Source organism: Bolinopsis microptera, chromosome 9 (assembly GCF_026151205.1).
Source record: "Bolinopsis microptera isolate Bmic1 chromosome 9, MBARI_Bmic_1.0, whole genome shotgun sequence".
In the NCBI taxonomy this organism is placed as follows: domain Eukaryota; kingdom Metazoa; phylum Ctenophora; class Tentaculata; order Lobata; family Bolinopsidae; genus Bolinopsis; species Bolinopsis microptera.
The window spans coordinates 8,137,255-8,159,868 of NC_087080.1; the positions used below are offsets into that span (position 1 = coordinate 8,137,255).

Below are 22,614 nucleotides of genomic sequence, written 5' to 3' on the forward strand. Positions count from 1 at the left end.
TAGTTCTATTAGAAGTCATGCCATGTGGTTCCTTACAGGTGCAAATTGTTGAGTGTGAACTAAGTAGGAGGTGTTCATGGTGGTGAGCAATCTGTTAGAGCTCCGCCTGGTCCACTCAGAAGGTCATATTACTGTGGGGTGGGGGAACGGGCAATATTTGTTGTTAAAAATGGTCCTTCCGCTACGATCAAAAATTATAGGGCGGCGACTGGAATATAAGTGAAATATTTGTGGTAAATGAACCGTTTAGGTATTTAAATGCTTGATACTGCACAAAAATCGTTTACAGGTGCCAGGGGGGGCCAAATTTACATCATTTTAGAAAAAAGGAACCCAAAACGAAAAATTGGAACCCTTCCAATATTCCTAATATCTTTTTTTTGTTTTTTTTTTTTTCTTTAAAATTTATAATAGGTTTTTCGTTCGAAAAAAAACCTTAAACCCAAATTTTTTTTTTAACTACAAGTTTTCCAAAAACATTGACCCCCAATGAAAAACAAACATCAAAAACCCCAGGCCCCCGGGTTAAATTTTTTAATTTTTTTTGGAAATTTTTTTTTCATGGGAAAAAAGGAAAGTAAAAAAAAAGGTTTGTAAACCCAAAATTTTAAAAAGGAAGGGCGAATTATTAAAAAACGGAAAAATTAAATTTAAAGTTAAAAGTTAAAACAGAACAGCATACCAAGAGGGACACAGTCCCTCCGTTAAGGACCCCGCCCATGACAAAAATTAAAAGTTTAAAAGGGTGAAGGGCAAATTTGGGGGCCCCCAGATTAGGCCGGGAGGCCAATGAAAACCCGTGCACTTTCCCCCCCCCTTCCCCCTTCCCTACCCCAACCCCATGTGGTTTGGGCTTTAAAGGGTTATGATTGTAACAGGTGGTAATGATAAAGGTAATGAAGATGGTAATGTTGTCAATTTTTTAAAGGGAAAGTTTTTTTTGTAATGATTTAAAAACAATAACCCGGGTTTCCGAGGGGGAAAAAAAACCCCTTTTGGGGCAGCTTTAACCCGATTAAATTTTAATTTTGGACGGGGTCGAACCCGGAAAATTTAAAAGGATTGTGGGGAAAAACCCTTCCCCGGGTAGGACGTAAGGGGGAAGCTGCTAATTTTTAATTTTATTCCCAAACCCCAATTTTTAAAGGTTTTTTGGCCTTGCTATTTTTTCCAACTAATTCCCACAAAAAATTATGAAAAAAAATAAAAAATGAACATGAAAAAATTTAAAACTTTTTTTAACAACTGTTTCCCTAATTTAAAGTTTCCCCAAAATTATTTGACTATGGGTTTTAAAGTTTTCCCCTCTATGACTGAGGGAAAAAACCAAATCTTACCAGGGGAGACACCACCCCACTCCAGAAAAAAACCCGACCCCCCAACCAGATTAAACCCCCCCCAACATCGGGGCAACCCCAACATCTCATGGAGGGGTAAACCCCCCAAAAACCCGGTTTTTTCATTTTTTTTTAAAAATTTTTTCAAAAAAAAGAATTTTTCTTAACAGGAAAATATTTTAGTTTCTTTTCCAAAGGTTTATTAAAATTTTAATAAAGTGTTTAAAAAAATAATAAAAAAGGGGCCACCCGTTACGGGCCCCACATTTAAAAGGGATATTGAAGTGAGGGAAAAAAACCTACAAAAGTAAATAAAACTGAAAGGGGGTTGGGATGTGTTCCCTCTTCAACAGAAAATGGGGGAAAAATGAAGGATATGGGCACAATCGGGGCAAAAAAAAAAACCGGGGAAAAAAAAATAAATTAAAGATGTTTCGTAAAAAGATTAATTTACTCATTAAAATGAAGGCAAGAATCCCCTTGGGGACTTTTTCCCTTTATGGGGCTTTGGTTTTTTGAAAAAAAAATCTTTCCCCCGGGATAGAAAAAATATTTTAAGGTTTTTTCGAGGGCATCATAGGTAGGGGTATAAAAACTAATTTGGGAACGGTGACATTAAACTTATATTCATATCTGATTCTGTAGGGGGATCACTTGCCAGGACAGGTTTTTATTGTTTTAAAATTAATTTACCCTTTAAATTTTTAAAAAACTTAAAAAAAATGTTTAAACAACTTGGGAAAAAATGTCCCCCAGTACCCTAAGGGGAAAGGTATTTTCACGGGGGGGAAAGAAATGGGGAGACCCCCGAAAAACGTTTAAAAATTTTTGAACAGGTCCGGCATTTAAATAGTAAGTTTCGGGTTGAGGGGCTTAAAAAAAAGGATTTTTACCCCGCCAAATTGAATTTTTGGCCATGATTAAAATCTAAAAACTTTTTTTTTGCATAAAGTCCTCTTTTTTTGGTTTCGTGAAATTCTTTTAAAAAAATTTTTTTTCTTTGGGGGTTTTTCCCCCCCCCTTTTTCTTCCAGGGAAAATTTTAAAAGGTTTTTAAGATAAAAACAAAATTTTCCCCAAAGGGAACCGACCATAAACCAAAATTAACACGGACGCAGTAAATAAATTTGGGTTTGAAAGGAAAAGAGAACCTAGAAAAGGGAAATGGTTTGGGCAGTTTTGGGTCCAACCTCGGACCCGGGAAAGAAAAAAAAGGGCAGTGGAATTTGGGGGGGGAACGGGGTTTTGGGGCCGGGGGGCTTTAAAATTTTTATAAAAAAATTGGGTTTTTTTTCCCCTTTTTAAATTTCTTTTTTTTCCCCCGGGTGAGGGGGTTGGCTTAAATAGTATGAAAATTTTTAGGGGATACCAAAACAAAAAAAAAAACACCCCAATAAACTTAAAGTTTTTAAACTTTGTATCTACTGACCTGATATAAACATTTTACGAGCACTATAACATCACACGTGAACTGATAACAAACACCAAATTGAACTGAAAAAACTCAAAAACGTAAACTGTTTAAATTAAAACTTGGGAAAAAAAACAATAACGTTTTTAAAGATTTAAAAATTTTTCCCGGGGAAAAACTTTGGGGTAACTCAAAAACTTAAAAACTGAAAAAACAATCACAACCGTTTTAAAAGGGAAAAACCCAAAAACAAAACCAAAGGGAAACCCCAAAAATTCACAAACCCCTGAACCCTTAATTTCTTCTTTTAGATTTAAACGATAATTTGGCCCCCCGGCCGTTTAATTAAAATTTAAAACTTTTTTTGAAAAAAAACCGGGGAAGTTTTTTTCTTCCTTTAAAAATTTTTAAAAAATAACCAAATCGGGGGCCTCCCCCCTCTGGCGAAAAAAACTTTTTTTGTTTTTTCCGGGGGAAAAAATAGGTTACATAAAATAAAAAAAGAGGCGAAAAAAAAACCCCTGCAAAATTCCTGCACTTCCCAAAAAAAAAATTTGGGATTTAAATCCCCCCGTACGGACGGTAATTTTGGTTCAGCCCCAAAAATGGGCCAAATTAAAAGGTCTAACAAATAAACATATCTCAATGGCAAAAATTTTAAAAGGTCAGAAGGGAGAAACCCCCAAATTGTTTTTTGTTTCCTTTTTCTTTAGGGAAAAAACATGTTTAACTTTAATTTCTCCTGGGATTTTAATTTTAAAAAACCGGGCAATAACGCCCACCGGGGATGAAATAATTTTGAAGTAAACGAGCATCTAGGCCTTTTGCCCAGGGGGGGAATAGTTTTTAAAACAAGGGGGATTAACCAGGCTGGGCACTAAAACCAGGGTCCTACTGGGAATTTGGGGGCGGTAAAACTTTCCCCGGAAAAGGCCTTTGGGTTTTCCAGAAAAGAAAAAAGGGAACGGCCCCCCCTTTAATTGGGTTGGAAAACCATGGGGTTTTTGGGTTTGGAAAGATTTTTCCCTTTTTGAATTTGCAAACAATTTTCAACCCCCCTTAGAAATAGGGAAACTTATGAAAAACCCCGCCTTAAAGAAAACCTTGGGTAAAAATTAAAAAAGGGGCAAAATTAATTTTTTAAATGGAATACTTCCCAAAAACAAAACCCAAAAAGGGCCCCTTAAAGGAAAACCTTAAGAAGGGCAAGGGAAAAAGGTTTTTTTTGAAAAATTCAAACCTCAGCCAACCGGGGCCCCCCCCAAATCAAGGGGGTTTAAAAAAAAAATTTACTAAGCCCGGAGGGGGGGGTTTTCCAAATGAAAACTTTAAAATCAGGGTCTAAAAAATTTTTAAGGTTGGTGGCCCCCCAAAAAAGAAAGGGGTCTAATTGGTCCCAATACAGGATTTCCCTTGGGGTTTTTTAAAAAAACGGGGTTCCCCTTTTTTGTGTTCTGACAACCCTGCAAATAAAATGTTTAAAACTCCCCTTTTTGTTTAGTTTTTAAGGGAATTGTAACCCAACTGGGAACTTTTCCCCCCGGGTTTGGGGGGAATTCCTAAACTTTTTCTAAAAAAATAACCATAAACCCCCAAACCCCGTTTTAAAAAAAAATCCGTGGGGAAACCCCAAAATTTAAAATTTTTTTAAAAATTTTTAAAAACAAAAATTTTAAAACCCCAATTTTCCCAATTTTCCCTTTAACCCCTTTAAAAACCTTTTTGGTTTTTGGGCCCCGGTAAGGGTTTCATAATGCCTTTTTGGTAAATTTGGGGGGTCCGCTTATTTAAAACAAAAGCCAATTTTTAATCCCCAAATTTTTTATTTAAAAAAAGAAAATATTACCTAATTTGGGTTTTTAATTTTTTCCCCAAAACCTTGTTTGGAATTCCAAAAAAAGGGTTGGGGCTTACCCACATTGTACCCCAATGTAACAAATGGGTACATTGTTTTTAAAAACCTTTTTTTGTTACCTTTTTTGGGCCTAAAATTTAAAAGGCGGCCCAATTTTCAATCCAAAAAATTGGGGGGAACCCCGAAATAAATTGGGTTAATCCCTAATAAATTTGGTTGGCCCAAACCAAAAACAAGGGGAAAAGGGCCAACCTTGACAAAAAAAAAAATGCTTGGGTTTTTCTTTCATAAAAAACTTTATCTCCCCTTCCCCAACGTTTCCTGAAATTTTGAAAGTTATCACAATAAATTTGAAAAATTTTTGTGCCCGGGACGAAGGGGGCCCAAAGGGTTTAAAAATTTTTTTGGTTTTGGGTTAAAAATCATAAATTACCAAACGCCCTTTTTTTCCGTTTCAAAATGATGTTCTTTTAAATTTTTACCACCCAAAAAAAACCAAATTTGGGGCCAAACGGTAAAAGGTTAAAAAATTTGTAAAACGGACCCCCTTTTTAAAAAAACCCCAACCTTTTAAAATTTAAAATGTTTTTTTACTTTTTTTTACAATGCAATAATTTGGAATCTCCGTTTTTTAAAGTCCAATATAAGGGGTTGGGCCTTGTACTTTTTCCCCCCAAAAAACCCCCACGTTTGAAACCCAAAACCCCCAAAATTTAATTTAAAAATTTAAAAAACCCAAGATTTTAATTAAATTTTAAAAACCAAATTTTCAAAAAACCTCCCGAAACAAATTTATTTTAAGGGGAAAATTCCCAAGCCTTTTTTTAAACTTTTTATACTTTTTTCCCGCTTTTAAGATTGAAAATTTCACCAAAATTGGAAAGAACTGCACCAAAGGGGTTTAATTGCCCCCCCAATTTGGGGAAAGAAAAGGAATTTTTGGGCAGTTTTTTTTTTCCTTTTAAAAACCTCCCTTAAAACAACCCCCAAAAAAAAAGAACCCCAAAAACCCCCTTTTTTTTTTAAGGTTAGTTTAATAAAAAAAAAAAAAAGGGAAAAACCCAAAAATTTTTTTTTAAATATAAACCCGCCCTGAAATGGCTTTTGGAAGGGGAAAGTTTTTTTAAAAATCCCGGGAACAAAAAAAAGGGGGGGCAACCCCAATTTTGGAAAAAAATCAAACCTTGATATAAAAAAATTTTTTAGAAGGGTCTTAGAAAGTTAAAACCCCAAAAGGCAATTGAACCCACGTGGGTCAAAAATTTCCCAGGAAAGGAGAACCCCTCTCCCCCCACAGCTCCCCCCTAACCACCTGGAAGACCAAATTTAGTTTAAAATTTCCCGGGGGCCGATGGGGGCCCTTTTTTTTTTTTTTACGATGATTATATTTGGGAGGACAATGTTAGCTCAACAGGGGCCCATTTCTCTGGTAGTTCCACTGCTTATGAAACTGATTCAGAGGATGGTCGATCAGACCTGGTGGATAAGGAATTATTAGAGCAAATCAGCCCGGGTGGGGCTCACTCAGATAATACCCAACCCGATGAGGTCAATTTGTGTGATCTCAAATCAAATGAAGACAAGTTTGATGAAACGACTGAGCTTTCGGATCGGAACAGCGTTGGAGATATCTCTGTTGTAGACTGTGATGGGTCTGACAGTGGTGTTCCTTGTGACTACACTAGGTATAATCATTTTAGTAATAGTACTTCTTAAAACAGCTGTTTAGGATTCATACGATACCGATTACTAAGTCTTACAATGACGTATTCGTGATATTCATCAGTTAACAGGTTTAGATTACTGGGGACGAAATGAGAGCCGAAACGTCGACAATACATTATGTATTTTGATTTACAGTGAGTGGAGACTCTCATTTCGTACCCAAGTATTACTATTAGATACATGAGGGGCACTCAGAATTAAATTGCGGTTTGTTTGGACTGAGCTAGTTCATACTTTCGCACCGTTTTAACTACGAAAATGTAATGCGTGTTTTCGAATATAATAGGCGGGTTTATACTTTTGCATTTCAACAGCGATAGTGAAGTCCCGGCCGTAGGCACGGGTTATAAATATAAGGAAAGTTAGAAGATTAAAAAGCCGAGAATCAGGAGGTAATTGGGGGACGATAAACTACTAAGATATACATTTAAATTTAATAAAAGGAAGCCTAGTGCAATGGGTTGTAGGAACAAACGGCAACCTGGTAAAAGTTTTGAATGGACACTGGTCTAAGGGTAACAACAGGTTTTGGCAGATGCCATCCTAAAAAATAAATAAAAACTTTACAGTTTACATTCATCTTTAGTAATTAGTTACTAGTTAGGGTGATTACTTCAGGACCGTAACATTAAATAATTTGTATTCAATGGCGAATAAGGAATAAGGATGTATTAGTTAACTTATGCTTTCGGTCGCTGCAGTCGCACCAAAAGGTAAACTAAATCTAAATGAAAATTAAATAATGATCAATAAAAAATTAACAAATAAAAAACACAATTCTGGGTGGGATAGCAGGATGGGACACACGTGAAGTCATATCTACTCAGCATATGTTTTGGTTAAACTTTAATAACTTTATCATATCTTGGAATAGTTCCAATTATATTATTTCTAAGGAAGCCCCTCCGCTCCATCTGCTTCCCTGAGAGTTAAAATATTGACTTCCTGTACTCAAGTTTTGCTTTAATTTAATAAGCTCTCACATCCGCAGAAGCGATTTTGATTATTTTAATTCAGGCACGCTCCAGAGATCCCATCAGGGGGATGGAAGCTTAAGTCTAATCAACTTTCTTTTTAATAATTACTCAACTCCCTTTTAAAGGATTACTCAACTGCACGCGGAATCATATAACCTGTAGTGTAATCACATGGTCCGGATCCGTGGGACACTGGAGAGCAACCTGATGGGTCCTGAGTAGCATCATAGTAGCGATATTAGTTACCCTAGCAAGCAGCTCTAGAATTATTGTTGCCAGCGTAATGGGTACATGTCACCAATTACCCCATTACCCCATTACCCCATTAACTCATTACATCAGTGTAGACCTGGCAATCTGTTATATTATTTCATGCTGTTTGTAGTAATATATTCAGTGGTGATGTAGAGTGTTAGATCGATACTTTGTTATTATTAGTTACAAACAAAACATTTTAAACGCGTTGTTATTTCTGATGTGTTGCCAGTTAAATGGACACTAATAAAAGGTAAGTTGAGATCAGAGGGTTCTTCTGATGTGAGAGGGTTCTTCTGATATGGCTATAAGAGTGGACTGAAACTTGGATGTTGGAACTGGAGGGGTTTTATAATCAAAATAACTCCCCCCCCCCCCCCCCCCCCAAATCTGATTTGTGAATATGCGATCGTAACGTTTAACTTAAAACCCAACTCTCCCCTACAGATACGACCAGTTACACGCACGATGCAAAGCCTACAGACAGGAGATACAGGACCTCCGTAGCAGACTGAAGGAGGGTAACATCGCCCACCCTACCCCCATGGCTGGGGAGCATGCTAACCATGATCTCTGTCAGGCTGTCCACGAGCTGCTCAATGATATCGGTTAGTGGTTGCAGAGCGTTGGTCAGATTATTGGTGTTTCATTATGGTCATGGTGTCTGACTTAGGTGGATTGTGTTCAGTGCCCTTTTAGTTGTATTTTTATTATAACCATCCTATCGTGAGTTCCTTAAGTGAATAAAGTTCATAGTGCCCTTTTGTCGGATAATAAACCTTATATAGAGCTGTAGTAAGAGCCTCATATTAAAAGTTATATTATTACTCGGCGTTCATTGTCCCGCCATATCCGGAGTCTAGGCAGTAGACTGTTTGTCTATACTTCATATTATACATGACCACATTGTGCGGTAAAATTCATCTTATCTGGCAAATATGCAAAACAGGATTCTGAAATAGAGCTCTCAACGTTGAATCAACTTGAAAAATCCCACATTTTTTTTCTAATCTCTCGAAATTTGAGCTACATTCCTGTTCAAGGTGCCATATCACTCTTGTATCTGCCCCTGATATTTCATTGTGTGGCTGGACAAAAGATTTACGTATCACAGAGCTGGAGAGAGAAGCTTTTTAAAACTTGTAAGGTGCACGCTGAAAGTGTATTGGATATCGTGCATTCTCTTTCGTGTTAGCTTGTTGTCGTGTATAGTTCACTAGTTCGCCAGTGTTGAGATATCTGATGTTGTTAATCCAGAAAAGTCCGTCTAATTTGTACTCCAAATTTGACTGTTGTTTCATTGGTGGGTTTTAACTTTCAAACATTTGCCGGTTACATTTTTTTAACAATATATTGTGATTTTAACGGCTTTCTTTCCTGGATTCGACTCAGTGAGGAGCAGCATATTAGGAATTTGAAACTAAACCCGCGACTCTAGTAGAATTAAGATCACCATATTATGATATCTCCGATTCTCTAACACCACAAACCCTCCAGACTCAGGACCCTCCACAGCAGATGGACGAACCAGGGCTCCTTCAATTCAGGAGATCTCCAGACTCCTTCTCCCTGTCACAGAGCAGAGTCAGACAGCACCTGCCGTCTTCGCTACTCCTGACGGAGCTGCCTTCAAAGAGTATGTCAAAGTTCAAACACAAGAAATATTGACAAATTTTGCTAATAGCAGATCTAGTTGCTAATATGTTATTAATCTTGCGCTTCTATTTCTCAATCAACTCTTCTCTTCCCAAAAAGCAATCTTGGTCGCCACTATCCTCTCTCCAATATTCCAATACCTCAAAACAAAAAGTATAACACATCACTTCCCACAGAGACTGTGACGTTATCCAAGAGAAGACAGACGAACTAACAGACCTAGTTAAGGGTCTCCACAGTAGACTAGATGCACAGAAACAAGCCAAGATAGACGCACTCCAGGATAAGGTTAAAGAGTACGAGAAGGAAATGGACCGTCTCAGAGACCTTATTGGTTGGTAGATTTTACTGTTATCCTCAAAATAAACGTCTTAAATGTCTAATATTTCCAACTTCCGATCGATAGCAAGTATTTTTGGGCTACTTTTATACATAACTCATTTCTGGAATCTTTGATAACTTGATAATTTATATTAACAAGACTTGTAGTTGATCTCTAATCTCGTTATCAGGAGAGGAATCAGAGAAGGAGAACGAGTTGGAAGCATTGAGGGAGAGGAACAGACAACTAGCTCTCAACCTCAGGGACTCTCAAGGGGATCTAGAGGGTGCTGAGAGGAAGAACGGAATTCTAACTGGTACGTTTAGCTTGTTATGATAATGATTTATTTACAGTTCTACCTATATACCACTAAAATGTTATAAATAGATTCTTGATAATCGCCTATTTTGGTTGGGATAATTAGACAGAACTAAATACTCCGTGATGATAAAGTTTTATAATTTTAAATGATATTCTTTCCTCAGATAAGTTCAAAGAAGCTAATGATGCTCTGACGACAGCATCAGATGAGTTACAGGAGCTGAGAAGAAAGACAAGAGAGCGGGAGGCTTACATCCGACAACTTCAGGTAAAATACTAAATAGCACTACTTTTTATTACTTGCTCTGTTATCTTATGTGCTACTGCTGGACACATGACCCGTGCTGGCAAGTGAGACAAGTTTCGGATTTAGTTAAACTTCACGTTCAACATCACTCCTTAGTACCAGCAGTCCTGGCAGCTATTGTTGAACATTCCACAGCATTCCACAGCACTCCTCTGAAGCTACAGTTGCCAAGTGCTAATAGTGACTAACCACTGATCTGCATTTTATCGCTCGTCATGTCCCTCAGTTAGCGCATGTTGTTAATACCAATCTTTGATGTGGCTTTTTTTACCGAGCACCGTGCATTAATTTGTAATAACGTTGACTTTGTGAAGTGCTACTTGTGAAGTGCTACTTGTGAAGTGCTACTTGTTTAGTTATGCCTAGTCGTACTGGTATCAACTACCGTTTGGATCCATCCTTCCGGTCCCAATCCTGGTTTCAATCGATCTCAGGGTCAACCTCAGAACAAATTGTAAAGCAGAGAAGAACTGAAACAGTTTTCAAAACTTCTTATCGTTATCAGAAAGAAGAGGTTCAGATATCTCGGACCTCATCTGTTGTTTCAGTTTCTTCTCCACCTACAAAGGAGAAGCAGGAATCAAGCACCCCGACAAAAGAAGGCAACTCTCTTGTTTCTGTGAAGGGGTCCACTCAAAGTACAACTAGTAGAAAGCCACCTCTTATTTCTATCTACAACACTAAAGCATCAGATAGCTCGTATGGTACCTTCCTTCAAGGTTCATTTGATGACAAGGCCCCACCCCCAGTCCCACAAAGAGATCAAAATGTCCCGCCACTAATTCCTAAAAGAGACATTCAAGATCCTCTGATAGTTCCTAAAGAGAAGGAAAATGAAAGAGAACAAGCAATTTTATCTTTCCTATCGAGATTTGTAAAAGAGACCAAAATAATTGATGCTGAGGTAAAATTGGCGGATAAAGCTAGGATTATAAAGTAGGATGTAATTCTAACAAAAATAAATAATAATAATCTTATCAATAACCCGTTTTATTTTGCAGGAGAGCTTAAGGCAAGCTGACGACCGAATAGAAGAAAAGGATCAGTCGAACGAGAACCTGAGGAACAACTGTGACGAACTCCAAGAGAAGGCTCAGCAGCTTTCCCTTCTTATTAAAGAGGTGAGCAGACCAATAACCTTGTCTTTTTCTTTAACTTTAATGTACTCTTTGTGATAAATGGTAGGCTGTTGCTTCAGTGCTTGGTAGTACACTGCACATGGGTTTGTTTGAGCGACGAATCCCAAGTCACGTGGTACTAAATTGTGGGCTTTACGGCTCAAAATGAATGATAACTGCAAACTTATTGGTCAAATTTGCACAGATGGTGCCGCCTACTTTAAATATATTTTAGTTATTATGTATGGATATGTCTGTTGTTGAATATTTTAATAGTAAACTTCTATTTTATTGGAGGAGTGTTATCAAGATCCTTAGCATTTGCTTATTTTATGCTATAACAGTGATACTATCCTAAATAGCCTCACCAATACTTTGTATAGATCATTTTACGGATGTTAAACTATGAGGATGATAAGGCTATAATAATAATAATGTATTACTATGTACTATTATAATTCTATGTGCTCTCTTCAGCTCTAATACATTAAGTTTTATCTTATTACTTCAAGAAAATACATTTTATTTTATCCCAGGTCGAAACTAAGTTTGTAGAGAAGAGTAGACAGTACACGATACTGGAGAAGGACCTCACAAAACTGAAGGACGACCACAAGGTCATCACTGAGTTCTGTGACAAGAAAAACATTAAGGTAAATGACACGTGACTCACTCAATGACGTCACGGTTAATCTGTGATGTCATTTTAATTCATGTTCCGTGAGTTTGGGAGGAGGTTTACATTTGAGCTCCATCTAAAAGTCATTAAGTCATCAGAGCGGCTGTGTTTAACCTCATTGTCAAGCATCTTCCCTCTTTTCCCCTGAGAAAGTGCGTTAAAACACAGTTAAACACCTGCTGTAAGCCAGATCATCGCCTTCCTGACACTTTAAACGTCTAGCCTGGGTTATACTTATCCTACGATAAAATATCCTCTCAGATTTTATTTTCCGTCCACAGATTTTGTTTTTACATCTCATTCTAACAATCTCACGTTCCTTTGCTCTGTTTCTCAATGAATACAGCGGATGTTAATCGATATTTCTTCATAAGCCCGGGAAAAGACGTCTGCACTTGGTCTCAGGTACCCACTGGGCCTGGTTTTGGTTATATGGTGTTCCCTTTGTATCTACTCAGTCATATTCATGCTAATTCATATCCATCTTTAACAAAAAGATACTGCAATAATAATGAATAATACATGGAGGTATCAAATGACGAAGCCGTGCGATGCTTAGATCACAGAAAGTTGGCTCTCCATCAAAAAACTAAAATGTTAACCAGATCCTTACTCAACTAATGACCTGATACGAAGACATGCTCGATTTCACACCCCTCAAGTTTTCATGTTGCTCACTTACACCGTTAGGGCATTAATGATCTAACAAAACATTAACAGACACATTTGTTTTTAACGATTTTGTGTTTGTTTCGACTGTTGAGCAGTATTTTAGTGCAATAGAAGACCGGTTGATTATGGTTATCCCCATTTATAAGCGAGATGGCAGGGAAAGAGCAAAGAACGAAATGTCGATTGAATTGTTTCAGCTTCACTTCTTGAATAACCATGAGTCCAAATCAGAGCTCATCTTGAATCGCCATGAATCAAAATCACAGCATTTCTACCAGTCGTTTTTGTATCATTTGAAAGCGGGCAATATCAATGTAATATATCTTCTTGTTAATCTGAAATCCAACCGAATCCTAAACTAAATTGTTACCCAACGTCATAATTTCGACTGTTGATGTAATTTACATTGCCTTAAACTCTTAAACCGGTTACGGTCACCGGAATAGAAACTCCATACAGCCCGATAAATGTGTCTTTCATAGTCGTTACTCCTTCATAATTTAAGCCTACCAATTTTACAGATCGACGAGTTAGAGCACGATCTGAGGGATCTGATCAAGGAGAACCAGAAGCTGGTGGAAGAGAACGCTCAGCTCACAGACGAAACACAGGTTAAAGATGAGAAGATCAAGGAGCTGGAGAACAGGTTGGATGCTAAGGAGAGACTTATCACCGAGCTTGAGAAGGCTGCTAACAAGATGGCCGGTTAGTTCTACTAAGTGTTCTGTAAAAATGTTGTTTGGGGAGAAATCCCCAGAAAATTCTTGGTATGATTGTGCCTGATCAAGGCTTAATTTCCATCGTTTTCATCGATAATTCTTTAACATATTGAGTTACACGAATCCTTGTCCCAGATGACTTAGTTGCGCGAGATAGCGTCCTGCATACCATGAACAACGAGATAGAGAAAATGGAGAAGGAGCTGGACGAGAAGGACGAACTGATGAAACAACTTGAAGAGGATCTGGAACAGCAGGACAAGGATCTGGAGAAGATTGAACATGTACGTTCAGCTGTTATTTCTTTGGATATATTATTTAACCTGGCTTTGAGAACTTATATTTACTTGAATTTGTAAACTTACCATGATAATTCGTGCACATTTGTCGAACCAATGAATGTGATGACAATAATTTCTCAGGAGCTTGAAGACACCAAAGATGATGTCAAAGAGAAAGAAGCTGAAAACATCAAGCTAGAAGACGAGAAGAAAGACATCGAAGAAGAAAAAGCCAAGGTTGAAGATGAAAAAGAAAAGCTTGAGGACGAAAAGCAAAAGTTAGAAGATGATTTGGTAAAAGCAGACGATGAGAACAAGAAGCTGAATGATATTATCGATAAGTTGGAAGATATGATCGACAATCTGAAGGAAGATGTCGAGAAACTGGAGAAAGAAGTTCAAGACAAGGATGATACTATCAAGGATCTGGAAGATGAGATCGAAAAACTCAAGCAACAGTTGAAGGTAAGTGTGACAGCTTATTTTCGTAAATTGCAAATAATAAGAACTTTCGTAACTGTTGACACATTGTTACCTTTAGGGCGTGGTCTTCTGGTTCCACGTACAGTAATACTATTAAATTCTATATGCGAAAACTACTAAGCAGCATCTCCATTTGATCAGTACCACTGAAACTAGTTTGTCTGTTGACTGTTTAACCATACAATCTGTTCAGGATGCCAAGCTTGATGACGACAAAGTAAAGGATCTGCTGGAAGATCTGGAAAAAGACCTGGAGGAAAAACAAAAGGAGCTAGATGACGCCAATAAAATGATCGATGAGCTCAACGATGAGGTAATATTGGTTACCGTCACCTGGTTTGCTGACTTTAGAACTCAACTTTCTGTGCAACTACAATATGTATTAACTTATTAATCGATAATGATAATCCAAATTAATCAGCTAATCCCTTTAACAGCTGGAAGAAGCTAAGCCTGAGATCGAGAGACTTCTAGACGAGGTAAAGAGACTGGAAGATGAGGCGAAGGATCTGGAGGATACTTTGAAAGAAGAGAAGGAGGCTGCTGAGGCTGTCAAGGACGAAAATGATACACTACTAATCAAATCTGGAAGATGTTATTCTAAAAACTCAAGCAACGTTAAAGGTAGTGTGACAATTATTCTAAATTAGCATAAAATAAGAATTTACGAACGGTGACACATTGTTACCTTCAGGGGTGGCTTCTGTTCCAGAACATAATACATAAATTCCTTTAGCGAAAAACATAGCAGCATTCATATTGAAGTACTCTCTGAAACTAGTTATATTTGACTGTTTACCAACAAATGTTACAGGATGCTGCAATGATGAATGACAAAGTAAAGATCTGCTGGAAGATCTGGAAAGACTGCAGGAAATAACTAAAAGGACTAGATACGCAATAAAATACGATGTCCTCAACGATGAGGTAAATAATGGTTACCGTCACGGTTTGTGACTATAGAACTCAACTCTGTGCACACATAGTAGTAACTTATTAATTGATAGATAATCCAAATTGAACAGTATCCTTTAACAGCGAAAAAGCTTACCTAGATCAGAGACTTCTAACGATACCCTTAAAGACGACTGTAGATAAATTAAAGGTAGGTAATCTTTTAGTGATACCCCCTTCTTACGCACCGAGAAAGTTAACTGCAACATATGATACTGCTGAAATTCTGAGCGATTCAAATTTCGCACAAATCATATCTGACGAGTATTTTCTATTCTTAGGACACAGTCGACGATCAAAAGGACGATCTTGACAATCTAGCTAAAATAGTAGACGATTTGGAAAAAGATATTGAAGAGGCAGAGGGTGATAACAAGGAACTTACCGATGAGAATGAGGAACTGAAGAAAAATATCGAAGACCTCGCTCAACAAAAACAAGACATTTTAGGTAACAGTTTGAATTTCTTTTATTCGATACAAGAGAAATGACGCTCTTGGACGCGAAAATATAAACGTTGTTGTCAATATAAACATATAGATTGGCACGAATTCTTCATCACTTACTGAAATACTGAACGAGTAAACTAATTTTTCTTCAGATGAAGTGCAAGAAGCAATGAAGGATATGGACGGAGAAAGGGATGACTACAAAGACAATCTAGAGCAGCTGAAGGACTTCCTTGAGGCTCAGAAAACTGACATGGACGATCTTAAGTCACAGGTAACAAACTTTATCTAACTTCGCTACAAAAGTACTGTATTCCATTTTAATAACAATAGTGTAACTTTGATATGATCCTCAGTCCTCACATAGCAAATGCTAATTCAAATTGTTTCAGAATGACAACTTCAATAAAGTAATTATTTTGTTTGTAACCTTGTATCCTTACCTCTTGCACCTTGATTAATTCCAAGTTAAACATTTGAAGATTCTCATGTTCATTGTTCAATTATGATTTGTTCTTTGTGCACTTTCAATTGTCCAAAAAATAAATTCGAATTCTTAGTTTAATATTGTTTCAATAAATGTATGCTTTCGATTGACCTAAGCTTTTAATAATAATGGTTTAGGGATCGTTCACATATTACGTAATCAGCTGAGGGGGGGGGGGGTTCCGAATGATTACGTTAGTGTAATTTTGACACAATTGACAATAGCTATGTGTAAAACTGATTACGGAGGGGGGGGGGGGGGGTAAAAATGTTCCAAAAATGATTACGTTATATGTGAACGACCCCTTATGGTACTGTTGATATAAAGTAGTTGACTCTCCGGAAACTGAATATTTCCTCCGCATTTCCTCTGAATTTAGTCTCTATTTAGTCAGTATAGCCCAGTTATCAGTATAACTCACTACAACTTCCTTTAGATCGTAGAGAAGCCTGAGATGGAGAACAGGTGTATGCAGACTGATGTGAACGAGACAAGATCCGTCCGGCAACAGACGGACGAACAAGAAACCATGAATGTCATGATACAGGTACTTTTATCTTCACTTTATTCTCTCTCAATATTTCACTTTTATAAAAATTTATCTTTGTTTTCTCTAAATATTTGACTTAAATCCCTGAAGACTTCACTAACCTCTGTGATAATGTTCTTGTTTGGAGAAACATTTCTACAACATATTATACCGAGATTCTTTCAGACCGTGATAGAAGAAATGAAGCCCCCAGTTCGAAGCAGACGTATCCAAACAGAAATGGACATGAAGTTCATGGCGGCCAAATCCTCATCCAAAACAGAAACCCGGAAATCCTCCTCGATCCATATCATCAAAGCTTTGATGACAACAATAGACCGACCCACTCAGACTGTCGACTTACCATTTTAAAATTAGAGAATGTGTTAGTTTCTTGTAGGAGTGAGCCGACCTTTTAGACTAGCCGCAGGATTAGAAGAATTGGCATAGCATGGTTACGTTTTAAACCAAGTATTCATTTATAGGAATTACAAATCTCAGAGTCTATTGTAGAGGGGTTGTTAAACTTGAATTGTGCTCATCAACTTCAAGTTATGTTTCGTGATTGGCGACTATAATTTAGTTCGGTATTAATTTTAATTTGACATATTTCCCGATTTGCTCTCACTCAATGACATTATTATTTTGCCACTGTTTTACAGTGTTTATCATAGCATTAAGTTTAATAACTTTCAGGTTTTTAACTATTTTATATTTTAAAGAGTTTTTCAGTTGAAAGAGTTCAGTTCGAAATCAAGTTTAACGTACTATCTTAGGTGAATGTTCTTTTTATTATATGATTGATTGATGATGGATGAAACATCGAATGATAACTTCAATAGGTTTATTTTGTATATACAATTATTATTATCATTATTATCACAATTACCTTGCGACTGAAGGTACTTTATCAATCAATTTCTTTTATTCGCGTATTTTTAACTTCAAGTACAACTAGCCAAACCTATTAAAGAGACGTGCTACTGTAATGTGTAATGTGTATTCAGTATCGACTAAATAGTCAGATTATTGGGACATGGGAAACGCTCCTTGGACTATAAGTATAATATAAATAATCATGAATCAACGGATTGCGAACACGTTGCTCCATAAAATTTGCATTGACAAATCCTCTAGTACGACCAAATTAATGTGGACGCTTTCCTTTGCGCTCATTCGTTTCTGGTTTTACACTCCTAGCTATCAGTATCTTAATGTGAAAGAATAGCTAAGCTAGCCGTAGTGATAGACCATGCAGCGAGCGCGCATGAAGGGCTTTTATCATTTTGCTCGCCCTGAAATTATTACGTGACTTGGGTTTTTACGATTTTGCATTTGCGTCTTGCTTGACACACGCTGTAACCACTTTTGATCGCGTGCACGAGAGGTATACAACGTGTAGCAACGTCTTGCAACCAAAAAAACAGTTTCACATAAAGTATAATAAACCCTACTCCCCAACAATAAACCAAAAGCTTATATCATTAGACAAAGTCATACTCATAAACCAATTTGCAAATACCAATCTGGCTGAAAAGTAAAAATTATACAATGAATCATTTTAATTTTTGAGCTCTAGCTTGTTATTCTCTAATTTCAAAATTGTATTCCAATTTGTAATTGATTCACGATCATATCAACGATGTCAATCCTTTACAGCTCGGTGAGGCCCAATGGTCCATTTCCCTCATCTAGTACTGAATAGAAGTGTGGTTGCAAGAAACATTATTAATCAATGCGCGGCGCGGCCCAGTATAACTATAGTGGGTAGCGCTACAAAATTGTTTAGGGCTCGGGTTCCGGGGTTCGTTATAGGGTTAGGGTTGTGGTAAGGGTTATATTATGGTAAGGGTTATATTATGGTTAGCTTCGGGGTTATGGTTAGGGTTAGGGTTGTATCACGTTGCGACCCCCACGGTCGTTTCACTTTATCGTCCTGACGATACAGGGGGAGCCGCGCACTTCGTGCGCGGCGGGTCATACAACGTATGACAAGGTTATATATATTAGGGTTGGGATCAGGGTTTATGTAAAACCGTTGTGTATGCGGCTGCAAAACCATAAAAACCAAAGTCACGTGAAATTTTTGGGCGAGCGAATTAGTAAAAGCCACAAAACGTAAATAGAAATTAAAATTAATGAAATTCGTGACATACGTTGCATGCCACTTTTCGCGCGCGAAGAGTGCACCGCCGAAGCTGCGGAAATATTTTTGATATGTGTGATACGTAACATGTATCAATGAAATTCATAGGTAAATTTTACAATTAAATCGAAAATAAATACAAACTCGACTTCGAAATAAACATAATTTAATAACGCTACCAAACTTTTTTATTTTCATGATTTCATCATGTCCATGATCCATTTCATATTTCTTTGGTAAATAATTTGTCTGTTAGGTGTGTTTTATGTGTTTGTTATATAAAATGTCCTTTGTTCTGAGTTCTCAATGCCAGGCCAGGTACACAAGCCATTTTTGAATCATTAGACAAACTTTCATATTTCAGATTCAGTGACAGGCGACAATGATTTTGTCATATTTTTGCTCATTTCTACCATCTCTTGACTTTGAATCAGGTCTGCAGCGTTTAAAGTTGCGCCTAATGTGCTCAGCCTGTTGACCTCATTTGGTTGATTTTGACAGCATGTCAAGAAAAATCTTACGGCATTTAAAAAATACTGCCTCATCTCTTTATTTCTTAAGAAATATATTAGTGGGTTTAGTGCACTATTCAACGGTACAGCATAGAAAATGCCAAACTTTAATACAAAGTTTTGACTTAAACGATAACCAAAGTAAAGTTTGAGTACTCCCGATACAAAATAAAATGTGTTGAGAAGAGAAAAGACAGTTGATAAAATCGCAACAGTCACAGTTGCCTGGAGACCAGTTTCCCGTGATCTTTCATTAATATTTGCAATTTTAAATATGCTTATTATGCTGATAAAGTTTGATATGAGAACTAGAATAATCATTAATCCAACTACTCCTAAATTTAATGCACAATGAACTTTATAGTTGTAATTGTCTATGTTTGTGAGCAGTATTATCCAGAATGATATTTCTCGAACGATCGTATGAATAATGAATAAAACTGCTGACATAGCCACATATAACCCTCTTATGTTATACCATGGTAAACTGACACTCAGACACCGTGTTATGCTAAGAATTAAGGTTGTAAAGCCAGTCCCTTCAACACTTACCATATACAGGGATTGTAAAACGTTTTCAATAGTCACCCAAAAGGCCACCTTTTCAGAACTCTGCTGCAAGATTTGTTGTATGAAAGCAGTAAAGCAAACACAGATATCTAAGCAGTTGAGGAACATCAGCAACCTGGAACCTGAATTGGTATGTGTTATTAATTGGTCCTTTCCTTCTTCTCAATGAATATACAATTTAGATAGGTGCCGATGATTTGATCATAAATTTGACTAATTCTGGACTAGTGCAACATTGATTAACACTTACCAAGCGGGGTATCTCTTTTCCTCCAAAAGAAAGATAAAGACAAGATGTTCAGAATAAAGCCACATCCTGCTATTGCTGCTATTCCATAAACTTGCCACATGTCTTTGTCTTTCTCTGTTGTCAGCATATGCTATCTGTAGTCCTTCTAGGCTAATTTATCTATATTTTAAACAATCCAAAAGGAATGATTAAGCAAATGCTACTCTCAAAGTGACTCACTGAACATAGAACCCACCACTGCACTGGGTAGAACTGAGAAAAGATGATTTTTTTTGAGAAAAGACAATTTTATTATTTATCGCCAATTCATTGTACAATCAATCAATAAATATTTATCCAAATAAATAATACCCAACTAAATTTTAACGCTAGATGGTAACATCAAACAAACAATTATAAATATACTTGATCTGAGTGCAAAGTAAATGAGTATGCTAGCAGCTATTATAGTGCACTGGTTTATAATCAATAATAGACTTTGTTAAAGTCAGCCTGACCGCTCTGTCACTCTCATTACCGCAGTTGGTGAAATGATCCAGGCACCATTAAGCTAGTATGAACTCTAATTGACTGCTGAGAGTGGCGACGGGTTTGACATTTAAGTAATTATTCAAAATGTTGATGACATAATTGCTATATTCCAGTAAAATTTAATGTTTAAATTAATAATACTTTCAACACTACAGCTACTATATTATAACAAATAATTTGAGGCTCTAAGGATGTAGTTTTACGAAGATTTCAAGCCTTACGTGTGTGTTTCCCTTCGAGGTCAAAATCAAAATTGTTTTTGCCCACGGACTACCTGACACTCACGTACCACCCCTAACCCCCCAGAAGACCTAGTTTGTCGTAAAATTGAGGTTAACAATTGCCTATTTTATCAGTTAACCTTGCAAATACCTGGTTCTTAACATTTTGTTCCTATCATCTCAAGTTAATATTATCTGCTAGAATCATAATTCTATGTAAGTTCATTACCTTTTAGTTTATTAACCTATTCAACCTATTTAACCCTGTATTTCCCATGGGTATCAATCAGCCGTCTAACGTCAACAAACATATTTTCTCAAAAATCAGTCTTGGCTCTCCTGAAACCACCTTTAAAACTTATTTTCCCCTACTAGAGCTGTCATTCATTTCATCTCAAATTTGGAACTCTTTTTATGAGGTTAACTGTCGAAAATTGTCGAAAATTCAGTGACGCGCACTCATTGTTAACCTCATATCTAAGCTTAGGAGCAAAATATCAAAAATCGCTACATATTTCCGTTGGACAAAACTTTGACAAACACTGTTGCCAAGTTACAAGGTCCCATTTCGTAAACTGTAAAAGAAGATGAATTTCAGCCAAAACTTCATTTAAAGTTTTCATTTGCAATAGAATTACAGGTTAACTTCAAAATTTGATGCGCTATATCTATAGATGAGAAACTTCTTTTTTGTTGAAGACAAAAGCATTTGAAAATTTTGATCAAGCTTTACAACATGTCTCAAAATTGACCTCAGACCTTTGTCCTTAATTTATTGAATTATTCAAAAGATTTATAAAATATAATGAATGCAACAAACACAATTTTGCAAATGTAACCAAATTTTGGTTCCTAGTTTTTGTGTAGCCCAAATATTTTGTATTATATATATACAAAATATTTGACCATTACATATAATTATATATATATAAATATATGTAATGGTCAAGGACCTACAAATATACCTTCAAGTAAGCAAGGAAAGTAAAACAGTAAAATCTGTACATTTTGCAATCATTGTCTTGTCAGGGGCCTTATATATAATATTATATTTTAGTATAATACATTTTACCCTATAATTTAAAACCATCACTCCTATCTAGGATGTACTATGTCTTTTTGATTGTATCAACGCGTTTACTTCATTCTACTCTTAACAAGCTTGACATAACTTCCTCAAAGATGATGGCTAGCCCAATCCCAAAACTGCAACCTGGACAAAAGGTACGTGACTGGCGTAGACTGTACAATGTACATTGCAGCTACAGCCCTGTAAGTAACAGAGAAGCAACAGATAAACCTTCTTCCAGAATATGGAGCAGGAGACGCTGGAGAAATCCTAATTGCAGAAAGCTGACAGCTAAAACTACTACCGTAGCGGCTTTAAATGAGACAAAATACAGTCACACCTGGGGTTCAGAGGAATTTATTTTCTCCCTTTGAATCAATCAAGCTAGATGATTTGTTGTAAATGCTTCAAGATCAAACTATAAATTTACAGGCTATCGTCAAACATGTTGCAAGGTGTCATCTTCAGTGACATAAACCTAAAAACACCTGGGGTTTCGCCTTTTTAAAGTTTGTAATTATTGTTTTTTCATTGATATCCATTTTTCTACCAACACATTTTGTTGCTACAAATGAGAGAGTGCTACGACACCGTAATTGGGCTCTCTCAATCCGGCACTCGGTGACTGAGCTATGAAGGCCAACGTATGGGTAGTGGGTACTGACTTGTGGCCCCCTGTATATAAAAATAAAAAAGAATGAAAATTCATATGTAAATCTCACAAAAATAGCAAATAACTACAATTCGACTAATTAATACAATTCAATGACGCTATCAAA

At 36.7% G+C, this 22,614-nt stretch overlaps 2 protein-coding genes across 4 annotated transcripts in view; both read left to right on the forward strand.

The window, feature by feature from the left end:
* LOC134820849 (vasculin-like protein 1) overlaps positions 1–22,614 on the forward strand; it is a 632,099-nt gene that overhangs the window by 62,382 nt on the left and 547,103 nt on the right. The gene's annotated exons all lie outside the window — the stretch shown is intronic.
* On the forward strand, positions 5,884–17,450 carry LOC134820844 (putative leucine-rich repeat-containing protein DDB_G0290503). 3 transcript variants are annotated; one of them, XR_010160936.1, is made up of 17 exons: positions 5,884–6,287; positions 8,007–8,167; positions 9,057–9,195; positions 9,392–9,549; positions 9,728–9,853; positions 10,023–10,126; positions 11,167–11,286; positions 11,820–11,936; positions 13,156–13,339; positions 13,489–13,637; positions 13,776–14,099; positions 14,311–14,430; positions 14,555–14,711; positions 15,353–15,521; positions 15,673–15,794; positions 16,444–16,554; positions 16,723–17,450. XR_010160936.1 is itself a non-coding variant. In XM_063831476.1 (15 exons), the coding sequence occupies exons 2-14, from the start codon at positions 8,104–8,106 to the stop codon at positions 15,213–15,215; spliced, it is 1,761 nt and encodes a 586-aa protein (XP_063687546.1). In that variant the 5' UTR covers positions 5,884–6,287; positions 8,007–8,103; the 3' UTR covers positions 15,216–15,222; positions 15,353–15,441. The 3 variants fall into 3 exon arrangements, 1 of the variants encoding a protein (XP_063687546.1); XR_010160937.1 differs by lacking the exons at positions 5,884–6,287; positions 8,007–8,167 and adding an exon at positions 8,610–8,862; XM_063831476.1 differs by lacking the exons at positions 15,673–15,794; positions 16,444–16,554; positions 16,723–17,450 and adding an exon at positions 15,189–15,222 and having other exon boundaries at positions 14,555–14,683; positions 15,353–15,441.

Bases quoted from the DNA above. Each gene is read 5' to 3' on its own strand.
- LOC134820844 (XM_063831476.1), top strand. From the start codon at position 8,104: ATGGCTGGGGAGCATGCTAACCATGATCTCTGTCAGGCTGTCCACGAG. The intron at 11,937-13,155 runs GTAAATGACACG...CCAATTTTACAG, and splicing joins GTGACAAGAAAAACATTAAG to ATCGACGAGTTAGAGCACGA. The intron at 14,100-14,310 runs GTAAGTGTGACA...CAATCTGTTCAG, and splicing joins AACTCAAGCAACAGTTGAAG to GATGCCAAGCTTGATGACGA.